At 48.1% G+C, this 12,379-nt stretch overlaps 1 protein-coding gene across 4 annotated transcripts in view; it reads left to right on the forward strand.

Moving 5' to 3' along the window:
- The window catches only part of ANO2 (anoctamin 2), a 339,121-nt gene that overhangs the window by 169,189 nt on the left and 157,553 nt on the right, over positions 1-12,379 (forward strand). For all 4 annotated transcript variants that reach the window (XM_033867162.2, XM_033867161.1, XM_033867163.1 and 1 more), the window contains 2 exons: positions 2,226-2,386; positions 10,152-10,234. In XM_033867162.2, the coding sequence (XP_033723053.1) occupies positions 2,226-2,386; positions 10,152-10,234 (244 nt within the window). The remainder of the gene's footprint in view (positions 1-2,225; positions 2,387-10,151; positions 10,235-12,379) is intronic.

Consider the following 12,379-nt stretch of genomic DNA (forward strand, 5'->3'; position numbering starts at 1 on the left):
CGGGCCCAGCCGCTCTGCGGCATGTGGGATCTTCCCGGACCGGGGCACGAACCCGTGTCCCCTGCATCGGCAGGCGGACTGAACCACTGCGCCACCAGGGAAACCCAGCATTAACTAGTTTTGATTGAGATTAGGTGTTCTAGGATTCCACCCCCTTCTATGTGTAAAAAAAAAAACCCTCCGCAGCAAAGATATGAGAAGGACTCATGTCTTCTCAGAAATGGCTTAGAAGCAAAGCTCTTTACTAGGCTTTGTGCAGACCCACTGTTTTCCACGTGAGTCTGTTTTCTAAGAGGTACTCTCCTCTCCAAAAGCAGCAACTCCTCCACCAGGCAGCCAACATGTGTCTGACCCAGAAGACTTAAAATGAACCTTGCTCTCCGGTTACCAACAAGCGCATGCCCAGGTGAAGCTAGCACGGCTGAACTTATTATTAAGAAATTACTATTTAATATTGTCTATGTGAGCGCGTCGCCGCTCTTGACACTTGCCAATGGAAAGTCAATGGAGGAACTGGGATTTATCCTCGGAGACGTAGTTTCCATTCTCTCACACAGGCGGCCTTCCCTGCCGTGACTCATTAAAAACAAGCCTGAAAGCTGGGACTTGACAGACAGTGACAGCCCTCGGTGAAACCTTTCGACTGCTTAGCGATGGGGAGCTAGACGCAGGCATCCTGCCGGCTTCTGGGTTTCATCTAATCCCGGGCTTCAGCACCCAGGTACCAGCTCCCTCCGCCGGCAGCGGCCTCCGACTGTACCGTGCTCGGTAGCGCCCTCTGCTGCCTGTTTCCGGAGGAAACCCAGCTGTGGTTTCAGCCTGGGGTCCCCTGCGGCCCCATCACCGTGGCTCCAGCTGCTCTGTGAGAACAGCCAGTGCTTCATTTTCATGAAATTGCCAGTTCTCCACCCTTTTTCCCAAAACCATGAGCTTAGCCATGTACCCATCCCCCAGGGGGAATATGACACACCAGAGTGATGAGTTCATTCATTTTCCTACCAGAATGTAGTGTGGAGGGTTACTGGGGAAGCCAGTTAGGGCCGAGAATACTTCGGTTCTTATTTGCAAGCACTCTGGTGAGCCTAAATTAATTGGGTCCAGCTAATCACCTAACGAATGAATGGAATTTCAAATACATTTATGAGTCCTGTAACAGAAATACACTGAAGATAGGTGAGAATATAGGTGATGGTTATTTGACTAGTTTGTTCTCCAAGTATCTTGGAATCTAGACTTTGGAAGAATTTACCTTATTCTTCTGGCCTCCCTCATCCCATTTCATGGTTACGATAATTCTTTTTTTTTCTTAAAAAAAATTCTTTTTTATTTTTTAGACTTTTTATTGGAGTATAGTTGCTTTACAATGTTGTGTTAGTTCCTGCTATACAGCAAAGTGAATCAGCTATACTTACACATATATCCCCTCTTCCTTGGATTTCCTTTCCATTTAGGTCATCACAGAGCATTGAGTAGAGTTCCCTGTGCTATATACAGCAGGTTCTCATTAGTTATCTGTTTTATACATAATGTCAATAGTATATATATGTCAATCCTAATCTCCCAACTCATCCCACCCCCCGTTTCCCTCTTGATATCCATACATTTGTTCTCTAGGTCTGTGATAATTCTTATTAAGTTGAGGTTACTAATTCCCTTTCTACAAACAGTCACGTGGCTGATGCACTTAGAAATGGGCTTCTAGCCACCTGACTCCATTCTTTTTCACATGACTTCTCCTTCCAGAGGAAGGAATTGTGTTGGTTCAGCTGCACACTCGTGTTTGTTCCTCTGTGTGACCAGCCTTACTCACTGATGAGACAGCCCATGCTTGAATGAGAGCAATGGAATCTGACCTCCGATGGGTGATTTATTCACAATTGTTGATGCGCCCCACCAGCCCCGTAGACACAGCACATTTTGAATGGACTTTATGTGGCATTGTCCAATGAACAGCATCTCTGATAGATGGTCATTAACTTTCTGTTGGGCCACTTTTAGTGACAGGGGGCTCCATATCTCCAAAGGTAGCCCATTCATTTTTTAAGACAAGATATAAGAATAACACTTCCGAAGGGAAGAACCCAATTCCAACTCTCTAACATACCTCGCTGTTGGAGTTGATAAGCTCAACCAGGGATTCGGAAGTGGGAGCTGTTTTGGTGGTGATGGGCTTGGGAAGGGTCCCGCTGGAGCCCCCCTGACCCAGCAGCCTCTGTCTTCTGCAGCAAAGAGATGTGTGACCAACAGAATGCCTTCACCATGTGTCCCCTGTGTGACAAGTCCTGTGACTACTGGAACCTCAGCTCAGCCTGTGGAACGGCGCGGGCCAGCCACCTGTTTGACAACCCCGCCACTGTCTTCTTCTCCATCTTCATGGCTCTGTGGGGTAAGTTGTCACCATGAGGCTTGCTTCTATGGGGGGGTACCTTTAAATGGGTACAGTGACCAAGCTCTAAAGCCCACATCCTTCGGTTTACTTCCTTAGTATTTGGGGGGTTTGTTTTGTTTTGTTTTGTTTTTGGCAGTACGCGGGCCTCTCACTGCTGTGGCCTCTCCCGTTGCGGAGCACAGGCTCCGGACGCGCAGGCTCAGCGGCCATGGCTCACGGGCCCAGCCGCTCCGCGGCATGTGGGATCTTTCCGGACCGGAGCACGAACCCGTGTCCCCTGCATCGACAGGCGGACTCTCAACCACTGCGCCACCAGGGAAGCCCTGGTCCTTATACCTTAAAAAGCATTTTAGGGACAATAGATTTCTCTACTTTACTCATACATGTGAATAGAACTAAGAATATCCTCTGTGGCTTTATAAATATATTTTTTAAAGAGATAGAAATAGATTTCTCTATTTTACTCATACATGTGAATAGAACTAAGAATATCCTCCGTGGCTTTATAAATATATTTTTTAAAGAGATAGAGTAATGTGAATCTGGTATTAATCTCATGTAGGATTTATTTGGAGATTGAACCCATCCATGCATGCTTTGAAAACCCCTCACACACTCATAGGCACCTCCAGGTACATCTCCTAAGACATGGCAAGTCCTAGATGTCATTTGGTGTCACACTCAGAATGGTGGGGTGACTGCCACAGTCACGGAGTTAGCTGGGGGTAAAGGTGGGCCCAGACCTGGTCTCTTGCCTCCACGCTCAGTGCAGTTCCCGGGACAAGGCGAGTGTAGACTGCAGAGATTTTACCTAATGCCAGAGGGATGTTTTCAATATTCTCACCCAAGGGATCTCTGAAGGAAGGAACAAATAGTTCCTTCATTTTCCTCCTCCTCCCTTCCCCCCAGAGTCTTGGGGTAATAAACTTTCTCTGGGCCACAGCTATCTGACTAGAAGCACACGCATGCACACGTGCACACACACACACACACTTCTATTCTTACAAACTGGGATAACCACCCCGTGGTCACTGAACATTTCTAAGAAGACACAGCCACGGGTATTAAGGAAGGGACCAAGGGGATATGTTTCAGCCTGTTGGGAGTAGCAGCCTGCCTTTCACTCATCCATCCAGTGCAGGCCCTCATCTTTCCCATTGGATTACAGACCGGCAGGGCCACTGTCCTGCTGCAGAAGCTGCTAGGTTTATCCGTGATTCCAGGGGGCCTGGAGGACACACCAGGATGGGGCCGTGAGTCACACATCCCGGGAGTGTGACCAGGAGAGAGGGGAGGTCTGTTCTAGCCCCGCTGCCAGAACTGGTCCCAGTGGCCTCTGTCTCCTGCGGGCACCTCTACGTGGGTGGAGACAGAACCGAGCTGGAAAGATTCCCACGTGACCAGGCCACCGAGGAAGGTGTTTAGCAGAGACTCTGTTCTCCCAGGGAGAATGACCACTGCCCAGGAATGTGGGCAGTGTCAGCCCACAGAATAGGGGCAGGGGGTCGGAGGAAAGGGCACTTGTGGCCGTGTAGCTCTGGAACTGTTCACAGGAAGGGTCAGGAGAACAACCTGAATTTGCAGCGTGTGACCCACGCGGTGCCAGGCGGCTCTGTGCCTGCTTCTCGGAAGGCGGTGTCTTGTAATCACCCCAAATCCATGTGAACTGATCGGAGCGCAAAAGACGCACCCATGCTTTGACATGCTGCACCCCTCATTCCCATGAATCTGTCTGGCAAATGTTACTGTGACTGAGCAGCTGAAGCTTACTGACTCTGGTCCACAGTCCCTCAGGACCTCTCCTGGGATGTGTGCTTCCTTGTTGTGGGGAAACTTGGTTTTCAGCTGTACCTTCCCTGCTCTCGCGATGGATGAATGGATACCTCCCACCCCTTCTGAGGTTCACGACCGTTTCACCACCCCCAGCTCCCCTCTCTTTCTCTCACGTAGCAGCAGTGGAGGGAAAGCAAATGCGGTGGGATTGTGTCAGCGCTTTGTGGCTTAGGGGTTGGTTTTGTTATTTTAACGGCCTTGCTGTGTGCTTTATGCGATTGTGTATTTGGTTACAGCAGCCAAGATCCCCTAGGCATGGCTGCCTACAAATTACAATTAAAAATAATAGTAAATGTTTCTTGTTAAATGTTTACTATTATTTTTAATATGAACAGACCAATCACAAGCACTGAAATTGAAACTGTGATTAAAAATCTTCCAACAAACAAAAGCCCAGGACCAGATGGCTTCACAGGCGAATTCTATCAAACATTTAAAGAGCTAACACCTATCCTCCTCAAACTCTTCCAAAATATAGCAGAGGGAGGAACACTCCCAAACACATTCTACGAGGCCACCATCACCCTGATACCAAAACCAGACAAAGATGTCACAAAAAAAGAAAACTACAGGCCAATATAACTGATGAACGTAGACGCAAAAATCCTCAACAAAATACTAGCAAACAGAATCCAACAGCACATTAAAAATGATCATATACCGCGATCAAGTGGGGTTTATCCCAGGAATGCAAGGATTCTTCAATATACGCAAATCAGTCAGTGTGATACACCATATTAACAAATTGAAGGAAAAACCCATATGATCATCGCAATAGATGCAGAGAGAGCTTTTGGCAAAATTCAACACCCATTTATGATAAAAACCCTGCGGAAAGTAGGCATAGAGGGAACTTTCCTCAACATAATAAAGGCCATGTATGACAAACCAACAGCCAACATCACCTTCAATGGTGAAAAACTGAAACCATTTCCACTTAGATCAGGAACAAGACAAGGTTGCCCACTCTCACCACTATTATTCAGCATAGTTTTGGAAGCTTTAGCCACAGCAATCAGAGAAGGAAAAGAAATAAAAGGAATCCAAATCGGAAAAGAAGAAGTAAAGCTGTCACTGTTTGCAGATGACATGATCCTATACACAGAGAATCCTAAAGATGCTACCAGAAAACTACTAGAGCTAATCAATGAATTTGGTAAAGTAGCAGGATATAAAATTAATGCACAGAAATCTCTGGCATTCCTATACACTAATGATGAAAAATCTGAAAGTGAAATTAAGAAAACACTCCCATTTACCATTGCAACAAAAAGAATAAAATACCTAGGAATAAACCTACCTAAGGAGACAAAAGACCTGTATGTAGAAAATTATAAGACACTGATGAAAGAAATTAAAGATGGTACAAATAGATGGAGAGATATACCATGTTCTTGGATTGGAAGAATCAACATTGTGAAAATGACTCCACTACCCAAAGCGATCTACAGATTCAATGCAATCCCTATCAAACTACCACTGGCAGTTTTCACAGAACTAGAACAAAAAATTTCACAATTTGTATGGAAACACAAAAGACCCCGAATAGCCAAAGCAATCTTGAGAACGAAAAATGGAGCTGGAGGAATCAGGCTCTGTGACTTCAGACTATACTACAAACTACAGTAATCAAGACAGTATGGTACTGGTACAAAAACAGAAATATAGATCAATGGGACAGGATAGAAAGCCCAGAGATAAACCCACGCACGTATGGTCACCTTATCTTTGATAAAGGAGGCAAGAATATATACAGTGGAGAAAAGACAGCGTCTTCTATAAGTGGTGCTGGGAAAACTGGACAGCTACATGTAAAAGTATGAAATTAGAACACTCCCTAACACCATACACAAAAATAAACTCAAAATGGATTAAAGACCTAAATGTAAGGCCAGAAACGATCAAACTCTTAGAGGAAAACATAGGCAGAACACTCTATGACATAAATCATAGCAAGATCCTTTTTGACCCACCTCCTAGAGAAATGGAAATAAAAACAAAAATAAACAAATGGGACCTAATGAAACTTCAAAGCTTTTGCACAGCAAAGGAAACCATAAACAAGACCAAAAGACAACCCTCAGAATGGGAGAAAATATTTGCAAATGAAGCAACTGGCAAAGGATTAATCTCCAAAATTTACAAGCAGCTCATGCAGCTCAATATCAAAAAAACAAACAACCCAATACAAAAATGGGCAGAAGATTTAAATAGACATTTCTCCAAAGAAGATATACAGATTGCCAACAAATACATGAAAGAATGCTCAACATCACTAATCATTAGAGAAATGCAAATCAAAACTACAATGAGATATCATCTCTCACCAGTCAGAATGGCCATCATCAAAAAATCTAGAAACAATAAATGCTGGAGACGGTGTGGAGAAAAGGGAACCCTCTTGCACTGTTAGTGGGAATGTAAATTGATACAGCCACTATGGAGAACAGTATGGAGGTTCCTTAGAAAAGTAAAAATAGAACTACATATGACCCAGCAATCCCACTACTGGGCATATACCGTGAGAAATCCAGAATGCAAAAAGAGTCATGTGCCACAGTGTTCATTGCAGCACTATTTACAATAGCCAGGACATGGAAGCAACCTAAGTGCCCATCGACAGATGAATGGATAGAGAAGATGTGGCACATATATATACAATGGAATATTACTCAGCCATAAAAAGAAACGAAATTGAGTTATTTGTAGTGGGGTGGATGGACCTAGAGTCTGTCATACAGAGTGAAGTAAGTCAGAAAGAGAAAAACAAATACCATATGCTAACACAGATATATGGAATCTATAAAAAAAGAAGGTCATGAAGAACCTAGGGGTAAGACGGGAATAAAGACACAGACCTACTAGACAATGGACTTGAGGACACGAGGAGGGGGAAGGGTAAGCTGGGACGAAGTGAGAGAGTGGCATGGGCATATATACGCTACCAGATGTAAAATCGATAGCTAGTGGGAAGCAGCCGCATAGCACAGGGAGATCAGCTCGGTGGTTTGTGACCACCTAGAGGGGTGGGATAGGGAGGGTGGGGGGAGGGAGACGCAAGAGGGAAGAGATACGGGAACATATGTATATGTATAACTGATTCACTTTGTTATAAAGCAGCAACTAACACACCATTGTAAAGCAATTATACTCCAATAAAGATGTTAAAAAGAAAATAATGGTAATGCCTCTCATTACATGATTATTATGATCAGCGGTACTGTGCTGGGTGGGCCTGGGCCAGGGCCCAAGCCTGCCAGGAAGAAAGCTGGGAGAAGAAGTGATTCTCCACGGAGAGAGAGCGATGGGGCTGCTGGTGGGGCGGAAACAGGGGTCCCTGAGATGAGTCAGCAGGACCCGGGACCAGCAGAGCAGTCTGGCCCAGCTCCTCCGGGGTTCTGGCTTCAAACTCCAGGGAACTTTGGAATGAGGGTGAAGCCCTATTGAAAAGTAGGGAAGGGAGGAGTAAAGGGACGAGGTTAAGGACAGTGACTTCAGGGTCAGACAGTCCTAACCGTGGGTCCCAGTCCCTTCCTGTGCCAGCCAGCGTGACTAGCCCTGTGTCTCTGAAGTCAGTCCTCTTAGCCGAGGTGCTGAGTAACGTGGGGCAGGGGTGGTCCTCGACCTGGGAGCAGCCCTGCCTTCATCTCTCAAGCGGGTGAGGTGAGACCTGCACCCTAGTGTTCTCGTGACCGTCAGTGGGACGTGTATGCAGAGCACTCCGAGTGGTGCCTGGCCATAATTCCCACCAGGAGCTGTGAGCTGCTCTCCGTCGTCGCGACGGTCCTCTGTGTCCCCATGACTCCCCCTCAGTGACTCTGTTGCCCTGTCGTCTGTTCCCAGTCTGACTTCTCTCCTTCACAGAGACCTCGGTCTGTGTGCAGAGCCCTCCTCAGTTACTGAGAACAGCGCAGGAAAAGGAGGGGCGTACCCCTTGTTTGGAGACCATCCCCAGGCCAAGGCCAGGGTCGGGAGGTGGGGTACCCACCCGACAAGGCCTCAGATCCCAGGGAGAAGAGATACAGATGCGTGTACCACAATGTAGCTAGTAGCTGTCATAGCGCCAAGTGAAACAAATGTAGCTTTAAGTAACCATACGTTCAGCCAGCAGGTGGGTGCCTGTTTTGCTCAGCCCCGTGCTGTTCCCAGGTGAACAGAGGCAGGTACGAGCCGAAGAAGCGTTTGCGGTCCTGTTACTACGCTGCAGACCCGAATGGCAGCCGACAGTCCGGTGCGGCAGGTAGTGGAGGGGCGCCCAGGCTCTTACCAGGGGTGGTGTAGAAAGGTAGGGGTGGCCTCAGGGACTGTCACGCCCCCTCCTTTTCCAGGGCACCAGATCTAAGGGTGTTAGGAGTGCAGAGGAACGGGCGCCTGGGAAAGGATGAGCTGGTCAGGAACGGAGGAGGACAGCACTGGAGGGTAGCGTGGGAGAGGGGACAGTTTGCAAAAGCTGGGGATGAAGAGGACAGCAAGGCGATGCCCTCGTCAGCAATGCAGGTGTGAGGTGTGTGTTGACAAGCGGTGCGAATAGATGTGGACAGATGGGCTGGGCCAGATACCCAAGGTCCCTGTATCCAGAGGGAAGAATCTAGACAATAGGGATCCAGTGTAAGTTTGGGGGTGTGCGTTGGGATTCCCCCCTCTCGCTGCCTCTCTGCACCGCCCAAATGCCATTGCTCTTCCAGACTCAGCTCAGATGCTGCAGCAGCTGGCGCCCTCTCTCCTGCATGCCCACAGCCTTTTATCTGCGTCATTCTTAAGGCCCTGATCACATCATACCTTGTACTGTAGTTATGTAAAATCTCTTCTCATAGAATAAACAACTTGAGAGCAAAATGCACGTCAGATTTGCCTAGTCTTCCTCACGATGTCTAGAACATTGTATTGTATATTGCAGGTACCTCAGGTCTGGTTTTTTTGTTTTTTTGGGTTTTCTGATAGGGAATTCGTTCAAGCTTGCTTAAATAATAAGAGATGATAAGAAAGTAGGAAGCAAGCTCGTGGATGCAGGAAATTAAGTATAGCCAGGCCCCTAGGCAACTGGAGCGGAAGGAGGAATCAGAAACCTCTCTCCTTCTTTCACGTGCTGCATGGTTTGTCCCATTTCTGCTTCTCTTTGTGTCTCTTAGTTTCAGTTTTCAAAAGAGAGAATCCGATTGGCCTATGAGTGGGCTCTGGATCAGGTGTCCAATCCTGGCATAAGAAGCCATACCTGTGGAGCAGAGGGGGCTGGTTCTTTCCGGAGCATGTTGGGCTGCCCTTCAAGGGCTGTGGTTGGAGAAGGCAGGCTAACCAATGTGTCGGGACGGTAGGCATTCAACGAGCATTTGCTAAACAAATGGAAGAATGAGTGAATGGCACTTTGGGGAGATGAGTCTTCCAGCTGCATGCGGGATGGGGGGCGGGGACACTGAGACCCTGGACTCATGTAGAACTACTCGGAGATGTTACATAACCTCAGAACGAGGTGATTTGGGCCCAGAGAAGGGAAGTTGTGGTGGGGACAGAAAGATGGAGAAAAAAGTGAGAGTGCTGAGGAAGGTGCAGGAAGAGGGAACGTATAGGGAAGACGAGGTTTGTCATAAAAGACGACAGACCATCAAACCCTTCCATTCTTACTTCCTTTATCCTTCCGTTCTTCCTTCATTTATTGAGGTCCGTGTTTACCCTTTTCTTATAACCTAGAAATAGGGAAAAGGGTGTGTGTGTGTGTGTGTGTGTGTGTGTGTGTGTGTGTGTCCCTTTAAATATATCTCTTGGGCTCTCCTGGATGTGGAGTATTTTGAGTTGTCCCAGCTAGAAGTTGGGGTTGGGGAAGGGAATCGATGCTTTAAAGAAAGTCCCTAAATTTGAAATTTATAAGTTTATCCTCCCTTGGGGAACCCTGAGGGTGCTCAGAATTAACAGAATTTTTTCCTTTCTTTTTAAGCTACCATGTTTCTTGAAAACTGGAAGAGATTACAGATGCGACTAGGCTACTTCTGGGATCTGACTGGCATAGAAGAGGAAGAAGTGAGTTCTCTTTGGGTCTTTGCTTTGCTTTGCCCCTGGAAATAGATTGTCTTGAGTGAAATAACCGCTTACATTTGCTATCACGGCAGCCAAGTCACCTGCCGAGTCTCGCTGTGGCCCCTTTCCTAGCTTGGCTCCATGGGCCAAGCCAGGGTTGATGGGCACTGAGGCCAAGAGTTGAAATCCTCTCTCTTCGCTTGAGCTGTAAGACTTTGGACTTGATGGGTAGCCAGATGTCCTTGTGACCCTCTCTGGGAAAAAATGGCATGAGAAGCAAGCCTTGTGGTGACCTCGAGGTTTAACTCAGCGTTCTTCCACCTCCCGTCCTGTTGGTGCTCGAGAGCGCGAAGCCAGAGAACGCGACCCAGAGCACGGACGTGTCTGGATGCTTCTGTGAGCCTGCTGAGGGTCAGGGGGAGGCATGGGTGCTAGGTCTCGGTTGCCCTGATGCATATGGAGGAAGAAAGAACCACTGATCCAGTACCCTGTCAGCCAGGAGAGCATGTGTGCAGCAGGAGCGTGAGCTAAGGGAAAGGGTAGGTTCTTCCAGAGTCTAGTTGTATGGACAGATGATTTTAAAGGATGGAACAAATTGACCTTCCCTCGGGGCTCCTTTGAGAACTAGGGCCCCCTTTGATGTTGGCGAGTTGACGATGACCAGCGTGGGCCTGGTTGCTCACGGTTCTCTTCTCCCGTGCGCTGCCATTGCCTGAACAGCAAACGTGAATATCAGATGGGGCTCCCGATGCCCTGGGCAGTGTCGGTGAGATGCTGGGGACAGTGTCCAGAGCACCAGGAGGTGCCCCCAGTTGCCTGAGTGCCATGTGCGTAGGCTGGCTGAGAGCATGTGACAGCTGTGCGGGGAGCAGACTTTTCCTGTATTCTCCCTCATTCACTGATGTGCCTCTCCTTGGACTCGGGACCTCTGGCTTTGTGACCCTGACGCTTTGTGACTAAGCTAGTGAAACCCCCAGTTTAGTCCTATTCTCAAGGCTGTGTGGCTCCCTTTTCTGTGATGTGACATCCTCTGCTCTCCTTAAAGCTCCAAGTCGTCAGCTTGCCTTTGAGCAGGTGGGCATTCCATGACCATGGATTGAGTTCACACATTCGCTCCATCCCAGTCCTGTGCGTTAAGCAGATACCCGGAGGCTCACAGCATCAGGGTTCCGTGGCAAATGAGAGGATCTACGTATGAGTTCTCACTTCAGAGACGATACGCATTAGTTGGGAAGATAAGCAACAGAGAACAATAAAGGCAATTGCATTTCTTGGGGAAAGATGGCCAAGGTAGTGCTTCCAGTCGAAAGCGCTGTGGAAGTCGGACTGTGTGGGTGATTTTGTCCTATTGGTTCGATTTGATTCTGAGGAGAAAGAGAGAGGGGAGAGAGCTGTGGCTGGGTGTGGGGAGGTGGTGGGCGCACAGGTCCTTCTCTCCTGCAGCAGGGCCTAGGAGGTCTCGAGGAAGAGAAGAAGCAGCAGCCTGGCATCCACGCCTGTGTGGGGACAGAAACAAGCTAAGTGTGTCTTCTGAGTAGCGCTGAGGAGGCCAGCAGGTCTGCCTGTGAAAGAGGAAGTGTAAACACACTCACACAGAGAAAGGCATCCGTTATGACTCAGTGCCCTTGACGTCTCAGTCCCTGGCAGGAGTGGGATGCTAAGCCATTCTGGCTTCTGCAGCCAGGTTTCCTGTTTAACCCGATGAGCCATGGTCACTTCCTGGGAGGGGCGTGATTTCAGTAACTCCTGCGCAGGCTGAGAGAGAGGCCTGGCCAAGCCTGGGTTCACCCCTGGCGCAAAGAGCTGGTCCTGACGGGCTCTCTGTGTGAGGTTACTGGGGGCGGGTCAGTTCTGCAGCATTGAGGATGTGCCCCCCACCGTGTGCAAGCCCAGGGCCAGGCGTGGTTGAGAGGAGGGAGGGCAGCTGGGTCTTTCCTTCCATGTGTTTAGATTTTGGACTCAGATGTTAAGCACGCTCTAAGTTGAGTTAAGTCTGAACGTGCACATCAGGCACGTACTGTGGGCCAGGTTTTGGTTTGGGACATGGAGCTCCCTCAGGCGCGGGCTCTGAGCATCTCCAAAGGGTTGCATTCAACTAAGGGGTTGTCTGGTCTCTGAATAATTAGAATACAATGGTGAGTTTGAGAG

This window comes from Tursiops truncatus, chromosome 11 (genome assembly GCF_011762595.2).
Source record: "Tursiops truncatus isolate mTurTru1 chromosome 11, mTurTru1.mat.Y, whole genome shotgun sequence".
In the NCBI taxonomy this organism is placed as follows: domain Eukaryota; kingdom Metazoa; phylum Chordata; class Mammalia; order Artiodactyla; family Delphinidae; genus Tursiops; species Tursiops truncatus.